This window comes from Bubalus bubalis, chromosome 5 (genome assembly GCF_019923935.1).
Source record: "Bubalus bubalis isolate 160015118507 breed Murrah chromosome 5, NDDB_SH_1, whole genome shotgun sequence".
NCBI classification, from domain to species: domain Eukaryota; kingdom Metazoa; phylum Chordata; class Mammalia; order Artiodactyla; family Bovidae; genus Bubalus; species Bubalus bubalis.
This window is the reverse complement of record NC_059161.1, coordinates 22,496,936-22,521,503: the sequence shown is the minus strand read 5'-3', so window position 1 is coordinate 22,521,503 and position 24,568 is coordinate 22,496,936. Positions and strand designations below refer to the sequence as shown.

General features: G+C 43.1%; 1 protein-coding gene across 2 annotated transcripts in view; it reads left to right on the top strand.

The window, feature by feature from the left end:
• The window catches only part of BRINP2 (BMP/retinoic acid inducible neural specific 2), a 146,935-nt gene that overhangs the window by 84,525 nt on the left and 37,842 nt on the right, over positions 1-24,568 (top strand). For both annotated transcript variants that reach the window (XM_006047011.4, XM_044942799.2), the window contains one exon: positions 3,069-3,418. In XM_006047011.4, coding sequence (XP_006047073.4) covers positions 3,147-3,418 — 272 coding nt within the window. In that variant the 5' untranslated portion in view covers positions 3,069-3,146. The remainder of the gene's footprint in view (positions 1-3,068; positions 3,419-24,568) is intronic.

The window sequence follows — 24,568 nt, the reverse complement described above, 5'->3', positions numbered from 1 at the left end:
AGCTGGACTATTATCTAGTCAAGCCTTTTTCTCTCCTCCTTTTTTATTTTTATTTTTTAATAAAAAACATAGTTTAATCCTACATTGTTTTATTTTTTAGTTGAAGTATGGTTGATTTACAATGGTGTGTTAGTTTCAGGTGTATGGCACAGGATTCAGTTATCTATGTGTGTATATATATAAAGTATTTTATTTATAAAGTGCGTATGTGTGCGTGTTAGTCACTCAGTCATGTCTATCTCTTTGCAACCCCATGGACTGTAGCCCACCAGGCTCCTCTGTCCATGGAATTTTCCAGGCAAGAATACTGAAGTGGGTTGCCGTTCCCTTCTTCAGAAGATCTTCCTGACTCGGGGATCAAACCCAGGTCTCCTGCATTGCAGACAGATTCTTTACTGTCTGAACCACCAGGGAAGCCATATATATATTTGCTGTTGATTAGTCACTCAGTCATGTCCCTAAGAGTCCACAACTCTTTGTGATCCCATGGACTGCAGCACACCAGGCTTCCCTGTCCTTCAGTATCTCCTGGGGTTTGCTCAAACTCATGTCCATTGAGCTGATGGTGCCATCCAACCATCTCATCCTCTGTTGCCCCCTTCTCTTCATGCCCTCAGTCTTTCCCAGAATCGGTGTCTTTTCCAATGAGTCAGCTGTTCCCATCAGGTAGCCAAAGTAGTGGAGCTTCAGCATCAGTTCTTCAGTGAATATTCAGGTTTGATTTCCTTTACAATTAACTGCTTTGATCTCCTTACTGTCCAAGGGACTCTCAAGAATCTTCTCCAGTACCACAGTTTGAAAGCATCAATTCTTCGATGCTCAGCCTTCTTTATGGTCCAGCTCTCACATCCATAAATGACTACTGGAAAAAACATAGCTTTGACTACAGGGACCTTTATTGGCAAAGTGATATCTCTGCTTTTTAACATGCTGTCTAGGTTTGTCATAGTTTTTCTTCCAAGGTGCAAAGATCTTTTAATTTCATGGCCACAGTCACCATCCACAGTGATTTTGCAGCCCAAGAAAACAAAGTCTGTCACTGTTTCCATTTATTCCCCATCTATTTGCTATGAAGTGTGGGGGCCAGATGCCATGATCTTAGTTTTTTGAATGTTGAGTTTTAAGCCAGCTCTCTCACTCCGCTCTTTCACTTTCATCAAGAGGCTCTTTAGTTCCTCTTCACTTTCTGCCATTAAGGTGGTGTCATCTGCATATCTGAAGTTACTGATATTTCTCCCGGCAATCTTATTTCCAGCTCGAGCTTCATCCTTCCTGGCATTTTGGATAATGTACTCTGCATAGAAGTTAAATAAGCAGAGTAACAATATACAGCCTTGACGTCCTTCTTTCCCAATTTTGAACCAGTTTGTTGTTTCATGTCTAGTTCTAACTGTTGCTTCCTGACTTGCATATAGGCTTCTCAGGAGGCAGATGAGGTCGTCTGGTATTCCTATCTCTTTAAGAATTTTCCACAGCTTGTTGTGATCCACACAGTCAAAGGTTCTAGCGTAGTCAATGAAGCAGAAGTAGATGTTTTTCTGGAATTCCTTTGCTTTTTCTATGATCCACCAGATATTGGCAATTTGATCCCTGGTTCTTCTGCCTTTTCTAAATCCAGCTGGTACATCTGGAAATTCTCGGTTCACATACTGTTGAAGCCTTGCCTGAAGGATTTTGAGCATTACCTTCCTAGCGTGTGAAATGAGTGCAGTTGTGCAGTAGATTGAACATTATTTGGCACTGCCTTTCTTTGGGATTGGAAAGAAAACTGACCTTTTCCAGTCCTGTGGCCACTGCTGAGTTTCCGACTTTGCTGGCATATTGAGTGCACCACTTTAATAGCATCATCTTTTAGGATTTGAAATAGCTTAGCTATTTCATATATATATGTGCGTGTATATATATATGTATATAATTTTTCAGATTCTTTTCTCTTATAAGTTGTTACAAAATATTGAGTACAGTTCCCTGTGCTATACAGTAGGTCCTTGTTGCTCTTCTATTTTATATATAGTAGTGTGTATATGTTAATCCCAAACTCCTGATTTATCCCAACCCCACCCCTTTCCCCTTTAGTAACCGTAAGTTTGTTTTCTATGTCTGTGGGTCTATTTCTGTTTTGCAAATAAGTTAATTTGTGTCTTTATTTTTTTATCCACATATAAGTGATATATTTGTCTTTCTCTGACTTACTTCACTTTGTATGATAATATCTACGTCCATCCATATTGCTGCTAATGGCATGACTTCATTCTTTTTTATGATGGAGTAATGTTCCACTATGCACATATACCACATCTTCTTTATCCATTTACCTGTCAGTGGATGTTTAGGTTACTTCCATGTCTTGGTTCTTATAAATAGCGCTTATGTGAACACTGGGGTGACTGTATCTTTTCAAATTATGGTTTTCTCTGGATATATGCCCAGGAATGGGATTGATGGATGATATGGTAACTCTATTTTTTGTTTTATAAGGAACCCCCATACTGTTCTCCATAGTAAGCCTCTTTATTTTCTGTAAGAGATAACTCAGAGAAAGGTGGTGATTTGCCCAAGTTAATCCAGCTTCATAACAGTGATGGGACTTCACTGTTCTACCCACAATTCACCATCAGAAAAATGGGGTTTCTCTTTGCTTTACATCGAGCCTCTGGAGACAGCACACAGTCTATGAGTCTATCACTGGAACACCATGAGCGTTTACATTTTTGAAAGAGGAAGACAAATGTGGGTGATGTCGAGTTTACATAGAAAACAAGCAACACACCATAAGAGTTAGAGTTAGACCAGCTGATGTCAAAATTCTGGTTTCAAAAGCTGCATGAACTTAAGCAGCTTTGTTCATCTCACTATACCTTATCTTCTTATCTATAAAATGATTATGATGGTGTTGCCCATAGGATTGTTTTAAGAATTACATGAAATGTACATGGACACTTAGCTCAAGGCCTAGAATGAAGGTGTATCTCTAGGATGAAGGGTTTCTAGAAGGGTCCCTGCCCAGGGAGGTTTGATGTTCCCAGACCAGGGTGTGCAACTGACATCTCCGTGTGGCCCTTTTCCAGTTCCAGGAGCCCTGGAGGAGCGGCACAGAGCAGGAGAGTGTGGCGAGAGAATGAAGACACCAACCCCCCGGGAGAAGCATGAGGTGGCAGAGCAGCGCTCGGTTTAGAGGGCTTCGGCCGGTGGCGGCGGCCCCATGGGCAACTCTACTGGCTCTAGGCCTCCCCGGTTGGGTGCTGGCTGTCTCGGCCACGGCTGCCGCTGTGGTTCCCGAGCATCATGCCTCCACGGCCGGCCAGCCGCCCCTGGACTGGCTTCTTACCGATCGGGGCCCCTTCCACCGCGCGCAGGAGTACACGGACTTTGTGGAGCGCTACCGCCAGGGTTTCACCACCAGATACAGGATCTACAGGTGAGTGGGGCTCCCCTCCGAAGCCAGTCTGTGTCTGCACGGGTGCCAACCGCCAAGCCAGCTGGCAGACGGCAGACTGCACTAGGAGAGAGCTGGAGGAGTAGCAGGCAGGGCGAACAAGCTTGCCATGTTTTTTTTTTTTTCTTAAAGCAAAAAGAAAACACATACAAGCTGGAAAACCTGCTGATGCCTCCTGGGGAACTTAGCAAAAGGGTTTCTATTTATAGGTTGTACTGCTTATAAATTGAGGACAAATCAGGCGGCATGGAGTCAGCATGTGGCCTGCGCTGCTGCAGGAGGTCAGAGTCAAATGCTGGGGATGGGTTTTAACTAATGGGTGAGATACGTTTATGAGTTGTAATTACCTCGACTTGCAAATGAAGACAGGGCAGCTCCAGTTCCTGCCTTAGAAGTGGGGGGAGCCCCACAGGGGCAGGGAGGGGCCTGCCCTAACCCTTGTCAACACCACAGCCTCAGCTGGCCTTGTGCAAGGAAAGGGGCTGTGTCTTCCTGCCCTCTCTCTGCATGTCCCTCAGGAGCATCCGAGCTGAAAGTCAAACAAGTGACCTACCTGGTCCCTCTGACTAGGCACAAATTCCCAGCTGCTGGAGCAGCACTTCAAAAGCACAAGGCTCCTCGAAACCCTCACCTTGGATGACTCGGTGAGCCTCAGCACTCTCTGGAGTGTATCCCTGAATTCAACCTTGGCCTTCATCCCTGGGCTCAGTCTCTCCCTTAAGTGTCAACCCCTTTTCCTCTTCACATTGACTGTAGTCTTCAAATAACTCTAGGAGCTTTGCTAGAATTTTATTTTTAATTAAAGACATTTACTTTTCAATTACAGATTATTTCCTAATGAAAGAAGTGGAGATGGAATATGAAAAAACACAAAGAGAAACAGAATCAGAAAATCACCTATTCTTTTTTCAGGTAGAGGTTGCTATCTGTAACCTGAGTGTATGCATTCTTAGTCTTATGAACACGCTAAAGGTTTCACCCTCTTTCTGGATCTAGCAGTTTACATGCCTTATGTATGTGAACTCACTTACTCTTTCTAACAATCCTCTGTGGGAGGAACAATTATTCTCCCCGTTATACAGATGAGAAAATCGAGGTCCAGAGAAGTTAAGGAACTTACTTGTCCAGGGGCACACAGCTGGTAAATGGTGAAGCCAGGATTAGCTCCCAAGCAGTCAGACTCCAAAGTCTGGGTCCTTAAATTATATTTAAAGAAATTATATTTTTCTGTTTTTAAGGTTTTTTTTTTAAATTTATTGTTGTTTTACTTATACAGTTACCTGTTTGGGTTAGTATGGAGTCTTAGAAATGAGGGTTTAGCATATTCAGCACTAAGAGATTCATGTATAGGGGCCATTCTCCTGGTACATGACTTCCCACATGGCAGATGCAGACAGACAGACAAGATGAGGTGTTTGAGGGGCTGGTGCTTTATGAGTGCAGAGGTTCGTAGAAACAAAAGCCATTTCTCTCCCAATCTGGTCTCAGAAAGGACTGCAGCTGATGCTCTCTGATTCAGCAGCTCTGATCCTTGCCATCCTCCACACACCATGGTGGGAATTCTCACAGGGCCACTGAGGCGGAGACCAGCTCGGGCGGAGGGACTGAGCGAAGCCTGCTCCAGGGAGAGAGGTTAACTTGAATCTCAGTAAATATATAAATTAGAACTGTATCCTCCACAAATTTTCTATAAGGTAAATTCAGGGTGATGCTTCTTATCAAAGAATTTCCTTTTCCATCCCTCCAAAGAAAAAAAAAAAAAAGAAAAAGGAAAACAGAAAATCTACCCTAGAATGCATTTAGTGGTGAATTCCTCTGGTCCAGGAAAACAAGATTTAATTCATCTCAGACTTTTCAGTTTACCCCCAAATCTTTCAAAACACTGTTATCACCAAATATATATATATATATATATTTTTTTTTTTTTTCAAGTAAATGGGAACTGAAATGTCAGACTGGGAATCCCAACACCACCATTCATGTCTAAGGACTCTGGGATCTAGAGGAGTTAAAGCACCAGTTTCCTTCTCCCTTCCACAGATGTTTCTTGTCATCAGGCCCCCGCCTCAAGCCTGGAAACCACTGAATGCCTGGGTGGCAGCTCAGAGCTGGCCCCCCAGGAGTGTCTGGAATCACTTCTGCACCACCAACAGTTCTATCAGTTGGTAATAGTTTTTTGATCATTTAATGTGACAAGCTCTTACACTGTGCCACTCTGTTTCTCTGGGGTCAGTTATTGCACCTGAACTTGTACTTGGAGAAACAGTAACCAGTCATTCTGACAGGAATGCAGCACTCTGATTTGCAACCCTGTGAGGGGGCAATGAGAGAAGGGTCCCACATGGCTGCTCCAGGAGCATTCTGGGAGTCCTGCTTTTACTTATTAAGCAAGATGCTGGATCCAGGTACACAAGTGTTGTAGGGGTCTGTATTATCCCCATGAGAACTCACTCTTATCCCTTCCCCTTTTGTCTGTAGTGGTGATTCCCTCAAGCAATTCAAGACCTTGCTTACTGGGACTAGAACAGGTCATGGAAAACTGGTAGAATATATATTGAGGGTCATCTCCTCAATGACTAGATGGGCATTTTGTCTAGAAGGCCAGATGGAGAAAGAGTTTACAGAGAATATCAGAAATGCTCTGCAGTGAGATATTGAGCCTTGAACAGAATTAGTCTTTTATTTCATTTTGTTTCTGTATTTGGCTGTGCTGGGGCTCAGTTGTGGCATGCAGGCTCTTCATTACGTCACGCGGGCTCTTCCGCGGCGGCACACGGCTGGTGGGGCAGTGGGCTCAGTAGTTGCAGCACAAACACTCAGTTGCTCTGAGGCAGGTGAGATCTTAATTCCCCCCAGGGATCGAACCTGAATCCCCTGCATTGCAAGGCAGATTACTAACCCCTGGACCACCAGTGAGGTCTCTTATCCAACATTTTAAGAAAGCTTTTGGTGCTTGTGTGGTATCTGCATGTGCTTTCCATATAAGAAAGGAGGTGAACTGTGATGGGGGACGAATAAGACTTTCCAGTGGGGTTAGAGTATTTCGTGTAGAATTTCACGAAGCTCTCTCCCATAGCAGAAGAGAGGCCCTTCTTCTCTTCTAGCTGTGTGTGAGTATATCATAACAATTACACAACCAAATTCTAAGATTAAACTCCAAGTCCTACCTCTTCTTTTCATTTTTCCATTCTTATTTGGAAATCAGAGTGTTCTCTCACTTGGAGGAGATGACTGATTTTTCTAAAATAGCTCTGGCCTCTCTAACCGTGGGTCCCCAGAGATCATTGCTCTCTCCATTTAGGTTTGTATTCACGTAGGCACAGGCACTTCAAAGTGAAGGTTCTGGAGCCAAATGACCTGAACTCTAATCCTGGAGCTGCAGCTTACTAGCTTTATAATGTTGGGATAATTATTTAATTTCTTTGTTCCTCACTTTCTTTATTTGTAAAATTGGGACAATTATAGTGCCCACCTCTAATGGACTGATGCGAAAATTAAAAGAGTTGATAGACGTAAAACACTTAGAATAGTGCTTAATAAATATTACCTATTATTAGAATATCCTCAATAAATATTAACCAATGGAAAAGTTATAATGAGATGAGAGCCATGGGTACTCTCCTTGTGATAACATCTGCTGGGGACTTAGCATTTGACAACTTACATTAGAAGGAGAAAAAAAAATGTTCTTGTGTTTTGTTTTTTTTTTTTAATAAATAGAGAAGTGTTTCATGCTTCTCTATTTTTTTAATTAATTAATTTATTTGTGGCCCTACCCCACAGCATGCAGAACTTCCCCAACCAGGGATCAAACCTATGTCCCCTCCATTGCAAGCACAGAGACCCAAACAGTGAAATCACAAGGGAAGTCCCTCTTGCTTTCTTTTTTAAAGTGTATTAACCTTAATTCCTTCTCTCTCTCTCAACTGGAGAATGAATGAATCTTCCCTGGGGCACACTCTCACTGGTCTTATGGACTACCATAAAGAGCTAGCTTATTTCCATCCTATTTTAGAGTCACCACAGAGAATGACCTTTCTTCTAAAGTCAGGGATGAGCTTGCCTGCCTTGAGGTGTCCTACAGAAGGGAGTCAGTGGTCCCGGCCTGCTCCCCGGTCCCAGGGCTAACATGAACAGTCTCAGGATGGCACCATTATGAGAAAAGAGACGATATACATCCTTGTGAAAACTTTCTAAATAGCAGGATGGGGCTTGGCCATCTTACTCAATTTTTGGTCAGCTTTTAAATTCCATTAGCCGACCTCTCAGCAACTCCTCAAGACCTGTCAGACCAAGATCTGAGCAATCAGCCCACTTCTCAGACACTGTCTCTTAACAGGCTAGTGGTAAGAGCTGTAAGAGCAGAGATGCTGTCTCTAATTCCATTTGTGACCCCTGAATGCCCACATTTGCTCCACTCTAGCCCTCAGTACAAAAACATTTAAGTGATCTGCTCTTACACCAGCCCTGTGAGGCAGGTGGGGACTCTTAGGGTTCAAAGTAGTGAGTTGGACTTGTTCAAAGTCAGAGAGGTAGCCAGTCACAGCCAGAAATAACACTCAGGGCTCCTGACTTGAAGTCTCCTGCTCATAACTCTAGACCACGCCACTTCCCTTTGACTGGTAAATGCATCTTCTTCATAATGCGCAACCTAATCAGGCACCTAAATTGAGCTGATGCAAATGTAAATATGTTTCTTGAAACACTCTAGCTGTAATGTTCCATTCTCTCTTTGCTACAAATCAAAGTAATGAGCAGTCTGGGTTTTTTTTTTTTTTTTAATTTCTTTTTGTATTAAGGCTTTAATAGAGAGATAATCATGGGATTGGAAAAAATCCAAGCCGCTATGATGAAACACTTAAAACTCGGAAAGAATAAATTAAAACGAAGGTAGAAAGTTAGAAATAGTATAGAACAATGAGTGTGATATGGTGGTTGGAAGAAAAAAGCAAGGCCAGGTATAATTCCAAATTATTGATCTTAGTCATTAATGCCTGCATTTCTATCTGTCTCTCTTTTACAAAAGAAGGGGTCTGGGGATGTATTAGAAGTCTTTTGAGAGAACAAATCAAAAATTAATAGGTATCTTCATTTTTAAAAAGACCTTTGTATTTTTTATCATATTCTGGGCAGAGTTTGCAAATTTTGAGAACCAAAGTAGAGCAAAGATTAAAACCAAGAGGTCGGAGTGGTACCCAAAGGTGGGCAGTGTAGAAACAGAAATGTGTTGTAGGAGGTGCATCTGGAGACATCTAACAGGACAAACTGGGGTAGAGTCAGATGGCATGCCGGATGACGTCCGCTAAAAGGACCTTTCCACGGGCACCAGAGCAGTTATCTTAAGGAAAGATCATCTGTGTATGATTCATCAGCATGAAAAACAAGGCTTGGCAATAGTACCTGAGACGGAAGTGAGACAGGCAAAACCCAATATTTTGTCCATACTGCTCCACGTGTGGTCTATGGACCGGCAGCACTGGCATTACCTGAGAGCTCGTGAAAACTGCAGAACCTCAAGCCTTGTCCCAGCCTACAAAATCAGAACATGCATTTTAGCAAGAGCCCCACAGGAACCGTATAGCACTAAGGCTTGATTAGATTAAGTGCTTGGGAGATGGAGAGGAGAGCCGAGTGGCCAGGGTGGAGGAGGACAGAAGGCTTCAGGGTAAGGCAGCATCCTCCATGATGCACTTGAGGCAGTGAGAATATTTACAGGAGATGCTACAAATAGAGTAGGAGTCATAGGAAGTTGAATTTAGGAATTATTAGTGCCAAGGCACATAAACTCATAAGAATAGATCCAAGCAGCTGGGGGAAAAGATTTTTAAAAGCAGAAAAGGCTGGAGGGCCTAGAACCAGCCTGTGGGTGCCTTGTGGGAGATGGAGAGGTGAGGAAGCAGAGAGCAGCTGTGGAAGCCATCACACAGGGAGCACCAGAGCTGATTTATCATCCGGACCACGTCTCACAGACTAACAAACACTGATTTGAATAAACAGCGAACCCTGGGAGAGGCAGCATCTCCAATTAAGAGATCACAATCCACATAAATAAACGGCAACCTCAGTCTGCCTGGGTAAATCCCAGTGATTTCCTAGGTGTTCATTACGGCTGCAGAGGTAGAGAAAGGTTGTGTTATCACACAGCTGCAGGGCACCACCAGGGAAGCCCTGGTTCTCAGGCGGATGGGACAGGCAGGGAAGGAGGTGAGCTCTGCCAGAAACACTACCATCACCTGAGCAAACTGGTTGATCTCTGCCCTTCTCGCTAGGTTTCTATTTTGGCAAGGGAGTTTCTTGAGATGGAAGAAGAGGAAGAAATGAAAACTAGAGCAAAACAAAGCAAAACAGAGGCATTGCAGAGAGATGAGCCTAGAGACTCATCACAGGTACTCTTTCTTGGTCCATAGAGGTGAGAAGGTGGGAGGGGAACAGAATGAAATGTCTAGAATCCACTTTCCTCAAGAGTTCACTGCTGGCTAAATGTACAGCCCAATATTTGACATAGACTATCTAATCTAGGCTGTAGACCCAGCCCAAGGACTTCACCCAAGGAATTTTACTCCAGAAGTGTCTGGAGATTGACCACTACAAGGGCATACAGGCTCTGGAATCAGGCCTTGCAGACTCTCATCCTTGGATAGCATTTCCTCTCCATCTTAACATGGCAACATCTGGGACCAGTATAGCCAACCTATGTGAATGAGGAAGTGTGCTGCTCACTTGGAGAAAGGAGAAAGCACAGAAACAGACAAAGGCGATTCAAGAGCGTGAGAAGAGCAGAATCCCTTCAATCCGTTTTATTGAAGGCCAACTCTGTGCTTATCCTTCTATAAGATTCTGATAATAATCATTAACTCGGAGGACACAGCCCTTGATCTGGAACTCACAAGACCAGTGCATTTGGAGAACATGCTAGATGGCTCTGCACAGAAAGGTTGAGGAAAGCTGCAATGAAATAATGCCTTGGCTGGACTCTCATGGCTGAGTGGGAGCTGTCTGGGTGGAGAGCTTGGGGAACTGTGCCGTGGATACAGAAGCGGTATAACCAATGGTGTGGGAGGCCAGGTGTGCTCTAGAAACTAAGCAGCCAGTGCCAGTTATCCGTTGTAAATGCCGAGAAGCATGTGACTGTCCCTCCTCCACCTGTTCTGCCCCACTGCCTTATGTCTGCCATATCTTGTCCCTCCAACATGCCAAAAGGGTCTCCTAGACACTGATTTATTTTAAGGTGCAGTTTTAAAAAGCCTCTTTCCTGAAGTGGCATATCATTTTCCTGTATTAGCGATGAGTAAAATGAAGTAGAAGTAATTACACATCTGTAGAAGGTAGGACCAAAGGCAATTCCTTGTGTTTCTACCTGGGGAAAAATGGACTTTGAATCTGCACCGGGTGAGAAAATGAGATGCCGTGCTTTGAGATCTTATAAAGCCACCTGTTCAACTGAAAACCCAGTGTCATCCATGCTTTAAAAATTGAATTTAGAGTAAGCTTCCCACACGGTGTGTTTGCTCACTTGGTCCTCTTGTAAGCATTTATGGAACATCTACTTTGCGGAAAGCATTATTCTGGGCACCATAGCAGGCTGCCAAAAAGAAAACAAGATTCTACTGGTTTCCAGGGGTTCAGCTGTCCAGTTTGAGTGACAGCACACTCACGGGAAAAACACATTAGAATGCAGCATCCCAGGCTCTGGGGAGAAGGAGGTATTTAGCACACTCTCAGTGAGTGATGGATAGATTTGGTCCATGAATGCCGTATCAGAATAAATTCTCAGGATGTCAGTCCCATGCTCCCCAAGGACAAAATGACTCTTGCCCCAAATTTTCTCGTGTCTTCTGGGGGGCTAATATCCAGGTCATTCACATGGGATTGAAATAGGATTGCACAGGTGGTCTGTGAATAGAAAATGTAAAAAACAAACAAACAAACAAACAAACAAAAAACGTGCAAAAAAGGCAGGGAAAAAGCCAGGAAGGCCAGGGGGAGAAAGCCAGTTCAGTTTTGTTTTCAGATGAGATTTAGTAGACAGATCTTGAGTCAGTCAGGCAGAGAAAAAGAGGATTAATTTTTGCTTTGAGAAATAATTAATTTTATTCATGAATGAATTGCTACTTAGAGGCGCGTAGATGTAGAAAGGAATCAGGTAGGCTTCATCTAGAAACCGTCTCGACACAGATGCAGACAGGGACACTGGCTAGCCACGTGGTCTTTTCATTTTTTTTTTTTTCCCTCAAGAGAAGAGCTTTTTCTGGGTCAGGGATTCTCCGTTTTTTTTTTCCTGCTATTCAGCTTCTGCCACATTTATCCCACCTCAGGGCTTCCCACATCTCCTACAAGAAAATTATGTCAGTCCACGTTGTTTAGAACAGTGAGTGGCATGTGGTGGGGCATTTATTCGCTCAGTGCATGTTTATTACCTCTGTGTGCTGACCGCTCCCCAAGGGCGGGGGGCACAGCTGTGAATGAGATGCGGCCCAGGCCTCAGGGAGCTCTGCCCTCCAGGAAGGCAGACCCACGGGAGCAAATGGCTGGAAGTGGGCTGAGGTCTGTGTGGCCGACCAAAACACTGGATGTGAGTTTGGTTCCCAATGCCAGTTATCCATTTTCTCCTCTGGGATTTGAAACAGGTGAGAGTGCTCGCAAGGTGCTCAAAGCCAGTGGGACAGATTTATCACCATAAAGCAGGGCTGGAGATGAAGGTTTGGACCTGAGTCTGAGACAGTTGTGTGAATTCCTCTTCTCACAATCTGTCCTGACTCAAAGACAGCTTTCTGATCTTTCAGACTAATTTGCCCAATCCTATGTGAAGCAACTGGAGAAGGCATCATTGGATACTGCAGATGGGCTGGGCAGGTGACCTCAGATGGAGCTCTACCAGCTGAGCAGGAGAAAACCCTGGAAGGGATTGCTGACTGGAGGGTGTGGGTATACAAGAGACAGAAGCTTTCTGTGTACAGGGATCTCAAAGCATTGACTGTTGTTGCTGTTCAGTCACCAAGTCGTGTCCAACTCTGCCACCTCATGGACTGCAACATGCCAGGCTTCCCTGCCCCTCACCATCTCCTGGAGTTTACCCAAGTCCATGTCCATTGAATCAGTGATGCTATCCAACAATCTCATCATCTATTTCTTTCTTCTCCTGCCTTCAATCTTTCCTAGCATCAGGGTCTTTTCCAATAAGTCAGCTGTTAGCATCAGATGGCCAAAGTATTGGAGCTTCAGCTTCAGTGTCAGTCTTCCAAAGAGCATTCAGGGTTGATTTCCTTTACGATTGACTGGTTTGATCTCCTTGCTGTCCAAGGGACCCTCAAGGGTCTGCTCCAACACCACAGTTAAGTATCACTTCTTCAGTACTCTGCCTTCTTTATTGTCCAGTTCTCACATCTGTACATGACTACTGGAAAAACTGTAGCTTTGACTATACAGACCTTTGTCAGCAAAGTGATGTCTTTGCTTTTTAACATGCTGTCCAGGTTTGTCATAGATTTCCTGCCAAGAAGCAATCATCTTCTGATTTCATGACTGCAGTCACCATCCGCAGTGATTTAAGAACCCAAGAAGAGGAACTCTGTCACTGCTTCCACATTTTCCCCTTCTATTTGCCATGAAGTGATGGGGCCAGATGCCATGATCTTGGGTTTTTTTTTTTAATATTGAGTTTTAAGCCAGCCTTTTCACTCTCCTCCTTCACCCTCATCAAGAGGTTCTTTAATTCCTCTTCGCTTTCTGCCATTAGACTGGTATCATCACAGAACCAGAGATCAAATTGCCAGCATTCACTGGATCATAGAGAAAGCAAGGGAATTCCAGAAAAACATCTACCCCTGTTTCAAAGGTCTATATAGTCAGAGCTATATATAGCCAACAAGCTATATATAGCTGTATAGCCGACAAAGTTCCATCTAGTCAAAGCTATGGTTTTTACAGTAGTTATGTATGGATGTAAGAGTTGTACCATAAAGAAAACTGAGCACCGAAGAATTGATGCTTCTGAACTGTGGTGCTGGAGAAGATTCTTGAGAGTCCCTTGGACTGAAAGGAGATCAAACCACTCAATCCTAAAGGAAATCCTGAATATTCATTGGAAGGACTGATGCTGAAGCTGAAGCTCCAATACTTTGGACACCTGATGAGAAGAGCCGACTCATTGGAAAAGACCCTGATTCTGGGAAAGATTGAGGGCAGGACGAGAAGGGGATGACAGAGGATGAGGTGGTTGGATGGCATCCCCAACTTGATGAATGTGAGTTTGAGCAAGCTTCAGAAGACAGTGATGAACAGGGAAGCCTGGTGTGCTACAGTCCATGTTATCGCAAAGAGTCAGACACAACTCAGCAACTGAACTGTTTCACTGACTATGCCAAAACCTTTGACTGTGTGGATCATAACAAACTGTTGAAAACTCTTAAAGAGATGGGAATGCTAGACCTCCTGAGAAAGGTGTAGACTACACAATATTAAAGAGCGGGCCACAGGGCAGCAGGCTGTCAACAACCTCCCCAGTTTCTTCATGGGATGAAAGGAGTAAGGGGGCAAAGAAGGAAGATTGTTTTGAAAGGCAAATGCATAAATTATAAGAAAGTATTCTCTCTATATTGTGACATAGTAATAACAATAATAAATATTTACTATAAATATTGAATATTCACAATGTTCCTAACATCTTATTAAGTGCCAGTTCAGTCGCTCAGTCATGTCCGATTCTTTGTGACCCCATGAATCGCAGCACACCAGGCCTCCTTGTCTATCACCAACTCCTGGAGTTCACTCAAACTCATGTCTATTGAGTAGGTGATGCCATCCAGCCATCTCATCCTCTGTCATCCCCTTCTCCTCCTGCCCCCAATCCCTCCCAGCATCAGTGTCTTTTCCAATGAGTCAACTCTTTGCATGAGGTGGCCAAAGTACCGAAGTTTCAGCTTTAGCGTCATTCCTTCCAAAGAAATCCCGGGGCTGATCTCCTTCAGATGGACTGGTTGGATCTTCTTGCAGTCCAAGGGACTCTCAAGAGTCTTCTCCAACACCACAGTTCAAAAGCATACTAAATGCATAATAATATGTAATTGTGCATGTGTGTGCTCAGTCGTGTCCAACTGTTTGTGACCTTGTGGGCTGTAGGCCACCAGGCTCCTCTGTCCATGGAATTTTCCAGGCAAGAATACTGGAGTGTGTTGCCATTTCCCACTCCAGGGGATCTTTCCAACCCCGGGATTGAACCCTGTGTATTCACCTGTGTATCCTGCATTGGCAGGCGGGTTCTTTACCACTGTGCCACTTAGGAAGCCCTAAAGCATGCACCCAATGTGGGGCTCAAACCCACAACCCTGAGATTAAGAGTCTCATATATGTTAAAATTATCATTATGAGAAATGTACCAGGGAGATACTTTTGGTGTACATTTTTACAGATGAAGACACTGGGTTTTTGAGGGTGTTAATGCAACTGGTAAGAGGAAGAGCCAGCAGCCAATACAGTAGAGGATCTGACCATTATATGATTATTATTGAATAAAATCTGAACCTGGCATTCTTAATGCTCCAAGAGAAATGGGGCCTTCTCTTATAACTACCTCTGCTCTCTACCCCTCCTACTCTTCCTTCTGGCATTCTGGCAGATCTTTGGGATGGAGAGATGGGTCTCAGGGGGCTAGAAGGTATCTCATCCCACTCAAAGACCCTGTAGTTCTGTGTTTCCACCTGAGCTCTCCATCTGTACTTGGGCTCTGGGGAACCCTTAGTGGGAGGAAGCTACAGATGAACCTTCCTGGAGCAGCTCACCCACAGAGAATTTTGTATGTGTCGGCTTTGCACTGTGGTGTATTTCTCTAAGGGTGCAGTGTAAATTGAATTTCTGCAAATCAAATCCTCTACTGGAGGAACACTTAATGCCATTTCCAAAATGCAGTATCTTATTTTTTTTTTTCCTGGCAATGGCTTATAAAAATCCAGTGCTATGCCAATCTCTAGCCCCTGACTTTAGGATCCAGTAGCTACTGATTCATAAACACACACTATCCACTTGGAAATGTCTTATATTTCAAGGAATATTTCCATCTAGCCAGAAGAAACCATGGGTGATGGATATAACCTCTGCTTATTGGGCCACTTTGTAAATGTGGAGTTCCATGTAACAACAAGATTGGTATATGCTCTGGGTCATTCCCCCTTACCCTTTGCGTCCACAGCGTATCATGGAATCAGATGAAGCAGTGAAAGAGACCTGGAAGCTGGGACTCCCAAGTCAGCTTTAGAATTTGTAGGAATAGGGTGAGCAGATTAGCCACCTGGACCATGGCTTAGAGGCAGAGCTCCTCGGTGCTGTGTGATTCCCTCTGCACTTATTTAATGCTCCCTAGTTCTGCCACCATGCCAGGTTCTCCCCTGAGCCCAAAAATGTGCCTCTTTATCCCTCCCCCTTGCGAAAAAAAAAAAAAAAAAAAAAGGCAGGCTGTGGACATCAGAATGAACACAGTCTCAGGGGCCAGACAAGAGGCCCTAGAAGGATTAAAATGAGGTAGCCAGAACTAGCTTTGCAGCAGACCTTCATTACCAGCCTTGCTGCCTGGGAGAATTCTCATCTTCCACGCATGTTGGCAGTGCCTGCGCCTCACTAGAGACACAGTAGTGATGGAGGAGGAAGAGGAAGGAAGACTCTCTGGGGAGTGAGTTCTCCTGGAGCCACAGGGGCATGCAAATACCTAATGATCCCTCAACGGGGGTCACATAGTTGGTTTATTAGTAACGGAGGTAAACTTCAGTGTGATGAGCCAGGCTTTGCTTAGCTGTGTTCTGTTTATGTTCTAAAGGGTGAGTCTAATAAAGACCACATGCAGAGGAAAGGAGGTTGTCAAGTCCTTGAAGGTCAGCCTCAGTCATCTGAAAATTGATGCTCAAATGGGACTCTGTAGAGGAAATGTGGCTCTAGAGGCTGATAATACATTCGTCTGCCTTCTGTTTCCACCAAGTAGGGTGATGGCCATTCTGGTGCCTGCAGCCCTGGAGACTAAATCAAAGAACCACAGATTTAGTGGTTGGTCTAGAGTAAGAGCCCAGAGCTACAGAAACAGTGTCTGAGGATGTATGGCAGCCTGGCAACATGGGATGGCAGAATGGGGCCAAGGTGCCCAGAAATGTGAATTAGAAGGAAAGTTTATTTTTATTTTTTATTGAAGTTTTGTTGATTTACAATATTGTGTTAGTTTCAAGTGTACAGCACAGTGATTCAGTTACACACACACACACACACACACACACACACACACACACCCCACATTGTTGTTGTTCAGTCCCTAAGTTGTGTCCAATTCTTTGTGACCCCATGGACTGCAGCATGCCAGATTGCCCTATCCTTCACTATATCTGAGTTTGCTCAAATTCATGTCCGTCGAGTCAGTGATGCTATCTAACCATCTCATTCTCTGCTGCCCACTTCTCCTTTTTCCCCTAACCCTTCAATTTTTCTTAGCATCAGGGTTTTTTTCCAATGAGTTGGCTCTTCGCATCAGGTGGGTGAAGTATTGGAGCTTCAGCATCAGTCATTCCAATGAATATTCAGGTTGATTTCCTTTAAGATTGACTGGTTTGATCTCCTTGCAGTCCAAGAGACTCTCAAGAGTCCTCCAGCACCACAGTTAGAAAAGATCAATTCTTCAGCCCTCAGCCTTCTTTATGGTCCAACTCTGACATCCGTACGTGACTACTGGAGTAACCATAGCTTTGACTTTACAGACCTTTGTTTACAAAGTGATGTCTCTGCTTGTTAATATGCTGTCTAGGTTTGTCATAGATTTTCTTCTAAGGAGCAAGTATCTTTTGATTTCATGGCTGCAGTCACTGTCCACAGTGATTTTGGAGCCCCCCAAAATAAAGTCTGTCATTGTTTCCATTTTCCCCCATCTATTTACCATGAAGTGATGGGACAAGATGCATGATCTTAGTTTTTGAATCTTGAGTTTTAAGGTAGCTTTTAAATTCTCCTCTTTCACCTTCTCCAAGAGGTTCTTTAGTTCCTCTTCACTTTCTGCCATTAGGGTGGTATCATCTGCATATCTGAGATTATTGATATTTCTCCTGGCAATCTTGATTCCAGCTTGATCCAGCCCAGCATTTTGCTTGATGTACTCTGCATATAAGTTAAATAAGCAGGATGACAGTATACAGCCTTGATGTACTCCTTTCCCAATTTTCCCAGTTGTTGCTCCATGTCCAGTTCTAACTGTTGCTTCTTGACCTGCATATAGGTTTCTCAGGAGGACGTAAGGTGGTCTTGTATTCCCATCTCTTTCAGAATTTTCCACAGTGTGTTGTGATCCGCACAGTCAAAGGCTCTAGTGTAGTCAATGAAGCAGAATTAGATGTTTTTATGAAATTCCTTTGCTTTTCCTAGGATCCAACAGATTTGGGCAATTTGATCTCTGGTTCCTCTCCATTTTCTAAGTCCAGCTGTACATCTGGAAGTTCTCAGTTCACATACTGTTGAAGCCGAGTTTGAAGGATTTTGTGCATATAATTTAAATAAGCAGGGTGACATATACAGCCTTGCCGTACTCCTTTGGTAACCGTTTGTGTGTTTCCTATGTCTGTGAGTCTGTTTCTGTTTTGTAAATAAGTTCATTTGTATCACTTTTTAAGATTCTATATATAAGTGTTATCGTATATTAAGTGTATATTTTATGTCTTTCTCTTCTGACTTTACTAAGCATGATAGTTTCTAGGTTTATCCACATTGCTGCAAATGGCATTATTTTGTTTATTTTTATGGGCCAAGTAATTCTCCACTGTGCATCTGTACCACGTCTTCTCTATCCATTCCTCTGTTGATGGATATTTAGGTTGTTTCCATGCCTTGGCTACTGTAACTAGTGCTGTGAATGTTGGGGTACATGTATCTTTTTGAATTAGAGCTTTTGTATTTTTCTGGGTATATGCCCAGGGGTGGGATTGTGGAATCATATGGTAATTCTATTTTTTTTTTCTTTTTTAAGGAACCTCCATACTGTCTGTCATACATAGTGGGTGTACCAATTTACATTCCTACCAACAGTAGAAGAGAGTTCCATAAGCAAACTTTAAAATCATTTATTTCCTACCCAAGGCAGACAACCACTCCACAAATCCCCAAGAAAGTGATCAACCTGGCTCAGGCAGGTCCAGTCCTGAGTGTTTTCTGAAGCCAATTTCCATCCAGTAGCCCCAAACATGCTACAGATTTTTATGAAACTGAATCTCAGTTTTTTGTCTTTTTTTTTCTTTTCATAATTCTACTCATTGTTTATGAGTCTTCTTCCTCCTGTGTATCTAGAATAAGTGAAAAGGCCTCTTCTTCACAAAAAGTTCTCCAGATGCTTGAAAACAGTTGTTATTCTCTGCGCTTCTTTGACTTACTAGCATACTGAGACTTCCCTCCAGAAGTTCTTTTCTCTCTCTCTCCCCTTTTTCATATTATGTCTCTCAAACTTGTTTGTTGTCCTTGTTTCTTTTTTCCCTCCTCTCTCTCTTCCATCTTGGACCTTCATGATATCATTCAGGACTAAGACTCATATCCCATCACTCTGTCATCACCTAGGGCCTCTGAGTTCTTTACTGGGCCCTGGTAAACAAGGAAAGAGATAATAAACAAGAAATTGATGTCAACATAAGGGTTTTTTTTTTTTTTTCTGGCTCCTGGAGAGCTTGCTTGCTTAGTCACCTTTCAAAGTGCTCAAGACTTTTGTCACAGATCAGTATCAATTCACCATTCTGGAGTTTCTCAGACCAAGCACTTTCCCTCTCCACAGATTTTCTTTAACTTCTTGTATTCTGTGCAGTTTTTGAAAATTAGTGATATAGGTCATGGTGCACCTCAGAAAATGTGGTGACTCTATTCAGGACCTGAAGCATCAGTTCTACAAGAAAAGTGGGAAATATGTTGTGGGTTTTTGTCGCTATTTAGCTGCTAAGTCGTGTCCAGTGCTTTGTGACCCCATGGACTACAGCACGCCTGGCTTCGCTGTCCTTCACTATCTCCTGAACTTTGCTCAAACTCATGTCCATCGAGTCAGTGATGCCATCCAACCATCTCATCCTCTCTCATCTTCTTCTCCTCCCACCCTCAATATTTTCCAGCATCAGGGTCTTTACCAATGGGTCAGCTCTTTGCATCAAGTGGCCAAAATATTGGAGTTTCAGCATCAGTCTTTCCAATGAATATTAAGGGTTAATTTTCTTTAGGATTGACTGGTTGGATCTCCTTGCAGTCCAAGGGACTCTCAAGAGTCTTCTCCAGCACCACAGTTAGAAAGTATGCATCAATTCTTAGGCACTCAGACTTCTTTATGGTCCAACTCTCACATGCATACATCACTACTGGAAAAATCATAGCTCTGGCTAGATGGGCCTGTGTTGACAAAGTGATATCTCTATTTTTTAATATGCTGTCTAGGTTTGTCCTAACTTTTCTTCCAAGGGGCAAACGTCTTTTAATTTCATGGCTGTAGTCACCATCCACAGTGATTTTGGAGCTCCTCCTCCCAAATAAAGTCTGTCACTGTTTCCATTTTTTATTCATCTATTTGCCATGAAGTGATGGGACTGGATGTCATGATTGTAGTTTTTTGAATCTTGAGTTTTAAGCCAACTTTTTAATTCTCCTCTTTCATCTTCATCAAGAGCCTCTTTATTTCCTCTCTGCTTGCTGCCATTAGGGTGGTATCATCTGCATATCTAAGGTTATGGATATTTATCCCAGCAATCTTGATTCCAGCTTGTGATTCATCCAGCCTGGCATTTCTCTTTCTGGGTTTATGGTGAGAGAATGAATGTAGGTTTTTCATTCAAGTGAAATGTAGGGGGTGGGGGAAGTCCTGACTTTTTCCCTCAGCTTCTCAAAGAATTGTGCCTCCCACTTGATTTGATTTTGTACACCTAGGCTTATTTGTGTTAAAGTCATAGCCAGAATGGCCCTCATCCTGTTCTCTACACAATTATTGCATTTCCCATATTATTTGCTGTGCTTCATAGCATGACCAGTCACCTATAACTTCCACCTCTTCCCCATCTTCCATTTGACTTGTGCGGCTTTCATCTCAGCACTGCCTTTCAAAGCCAGGCTCTTCTCTCTTGTCGCAGCTTCATTTACCACTTGGCCTTTTCTCTCTTCTCTAATCCAACCTACCTAAAATCTTCTGTTGGGCCCTCTGTGCCAAAAGGATAAAACGCAGTGTGCTTTAGAAAGTCTCTTCTAAATCCATCCATTCACTGTTCCAATAGTTATTCCTTGAATTCTGACCTTTTGCCACTGATCATACCCCACCTGCTTATCCTCTGTATTTCTTCCTGCTTATCCTTTGTTTCAGTCTCAGTGAGCATCTCCAGATTTGCCCAGATGCAGAAGACTTCCTAAGATCCCATGTGTCTTTCCATATCCCATTTCGTCTTCCAGCAAAGCTCTTGTCATTTTCTCTACCAGCTGAGCTCTAACACACCTTTCAAACCCGTATCCAAATATCACCTCCCTATAGCATCTTCCTTGGCTCCCACAGACAAGTTAGTTATTCCTACTTCTGGTTCCGCAACAACTGTTCTTATTTCTACTTTAGAACTTATTTTGTACATTTAGTTAATTATTTGTTTGACTATCTCTGTTTGCTCTTCACTTGGCTCTGAGCTCCTGAAGACAAAAAACATGTATTTCACCTTTGTAGCTTTAGATTCCTATACCATGTCTAACACATGTAAGGATATAATAAGAGAACGAAGTCACTCCCTAAGAGTAGGGTGATCTGGGCCTGAATCAGATGAAGCAGAAAGCAAGCAGGTGAGGCTTCAGGCTCTACATTTATACTATGTGGGTTTAAATTGACCTTCTACTACTTCTAACTGTGTGAACTTGTACAAGTTGTTTCGTATCTGAGCTTCAGATTTCTCATCAATCAAATGGGTAGAATAATAGGACTTTTTTTATAGGCTTATTTGGTGATAACTAAAAAATAAATTTGTTTTATTTAAAGATAAGTGCATATTCTTGTGAGGGATCTCTTGAGAATAAATATGGAAAACAATAGAGTGGAAAATCTAAGGAAGAAAGAGAAAATGAAGAAAGATTCATTGAAAAGGATGTAACAAAGAAGGGGAAGCCCTTCAAACTCTCTACTGCAATCTTCATGCATTAATCAAATTTATCACTTCAAATCTACATATTGTTCTCCCGAACTGTATCCTGAGTTAATTTATCCAATGATTTTATAGTTTCAGTTCAGTTCAGTCTCAGTCATGTCTGACTCCTTGCGACCCCATGAATCCCAGCATGCCAGGCCTCCCTGTCCATCACCAACTCCCAGAGTTCACTCAAACTCATGTGCATCAAGTCAGTGATACCATCCAGCCATCTCTTCCTCTGTCGTCCCCTACTCCTCCTGCCCCAATCCCTCCCAGCATCAGGGTCTTTTCCAATGAGTCAGCTCTTCGCATGAGGTGACCAAAGTATTGGAGTTTCAGCTTTAGCATCAGTGCTTCCAATGAACATCCAGGACTGATCTCCTTTAGGATGGACTGGTTGGATCTCCTTGCAGTCCAAGGGACTCTCAAGAGTCTTCTCCAGTACCACAGTTCAGAAGCATCAATTCTTCGGCACTCAGCTTTCTTCACAGTCCAACTCTCACATCCATACATGACCACTGGAAAAACCATAGCCTTGACTAGATGGACGTTGGTTGGCATAGTAATGTCTCTGCTTTTGAATATGCTATCTAGGTTGGTCATAACTTTCCTTCCAAGGAGTAGATAGTCCCAAATAAATCCTTAACAGTGACAGGTGGTTTCCCTGTGGAACACAACTCATGCACCATGATCCCACAGCATTGAAGTCAAGGCCTCAAGACCAACATCATTTCCATCTGGACTCACAAAGTAAAGATGAAAGACGCACATATGGGAATGTTACTGAACTGGGGCAATATGAGAGCATGGATGCTTGACCACATAGGCAATAAAATTAGATAATTGAAAGGGACCCTTATCCAGATGCTAGTGCTAAAGAACCTGCCTGCCAATGCAGGAGACATAAGAGATACAGGTTCGATCCCGGGGTCAGGAAGATCCCCTAAAGGAGGAAATGGCTACCTACTCCAGTATTTTTGCCTGGAGAATCCCATGGACAGAGAAACCCTGTGCGTGGGCTATAGTCCATAGGACTATATGACTACTATATGACAGACACGACTAAAGCAACTTAACACACACAACATACACACTTATCCAGGTAAGTAATAATATCAAGTGAATATTACTTGCCAGGCTGCAATATGAGATTGCGACCAAGAATATGGTTATAGAAATATCCCACAGACTCTGTAGCTTAAAACAGTCATTTTTCTCATGCAGCATCTGTAGGTTGGTTGAGTCAACCATGCTCAGGTTGTGTGTGTGCACAAGTTGTGCATCTGCACGATCAGGGTGGAATTAGAGTTGGCTAACTGCTGGCACAAATGGTCCCCAAATCTCAGTGACTTAAATCATGTTTATTTATTTATTTTTGCTCATGTCCAGTGCAATTTGTGATTGGGTTAAGAGGAGACTGCCCCATGAAATCATTCAGAACCAAGACTCTTTCTGTCTATCCAGTCACTGTCATTACTTCTGGCCTCAGAGTTCCCTTGTGGGTCCTACTAAAACAAGGAAAGAGAGAGAACACGAATGATTTCATGGGCAGTCTTGTGGGCTAGGTCTTGGTTGATATTCCACTGGCCAAAACTCAGTCGTGTGCTTATGCTAAAATGCAGAGGAAGCTGGGAAAGCTCTCTGTGAGTTCAGGAGGAAAATTAAATTACTTACAGAACAACTTTCCAGTCTCTTCCACAAAGGAGAGAAATGCAAGAAAAGGGGGAAATGGAGAGCCCTGAGTTTAAGTTCAAAATGTCAACTGCATAAATAGAGTACAGGAATCCTGGCTTAGCTATGGAAAAAATGTCTAAGGTTGGAAAAAATGTGGAGGTGTCTGGTTCACCATGAGATTGTTAGCCCAGAATGTTTGTCTCAAAAAAGAAATGCAATATGCAGGTGCATCAGTGAAGGAAATGTGTATAGGATAAAGATCACAGTCTATCTTCTAAATTTTAAGAAAATTATATTTATCTATTTTTGCAGGCACTGGGCTTTGTTACTGTGTGTGAGCTATCTCTAGTTGCAGTGAGCAGGGGTTACTCTCTAGTTGTGGTGTGTGGGCTTCTCATTGTGGTGGCTTCATGAGCTCAGTAGTTGTGGCACACAGGCTTAGTTGCTACATGGCATGTGGAATCTTCCTGGACCAGGGATCGAACCTGTGTCATCTGCATTGGCAGACAGATTCTTAACCACTGGACCACTAAGGAAGACCTGTCCTCAATTTTTGTTGGTTATTATCTTTGATGAAGATACTTTAATTATCTGAGTCTCAGCTAGCTCAACTATAAAATAAGACAAGTTTGTGGTGTATATCAGTGTATCAGTTAATTATGGCCATGGATATAATAAGATCCCCCACACTCAGTAGCTCAAAACAATAATCATTTTGCTCCCTCAGTGCCTGTAGGTTGGCTGAGTTATCTATACTACAGGTTGTGCGTCTGCACAAGGGCCATTAGGTCTTTCCTCCAATGATGCTTATTATGGGTCTCAGGCTAAAAGGCAGTATCTTATAGCTACATTTTTTGTTGTTCAGTTGCTAAGTTGTGTCTGACTTTATGGCCCCATGGACTGCAACACACCAGGCTTCCCTCTCCTTCACTATATCCCCAAATTTGCTCAAACTCATGTCCATTGAGTTGGTGATGCCATCCAACCGTCTCATCCTCTGTCATCCCCCTCTCCTTCTGCCTTCAATCTTTCCTAGCATCAGCTTCTTTTCCAGTGAGTCAGCTCTTTGCATTAGGTGGCCAAAGTATTAGAGCTTCAGCATCAGTCTTTCCAATGAATATTCAGGGTTAATTTCCTTTAGGATTGACTGGTTTGATTTCCTTGCTGTCCAAGGGACTCTCAAGAGTCTTCTCCAACACCACGGTTTGAAAGCATCAATTCTTCAGCACTCAGCCTTCTTTATGGTCCAACTCTCATATCCATGCATGATTACTGGAAAAACCATAGCTTTGACTAGACAGCCTAGGGATCTGGAAGCTGTATT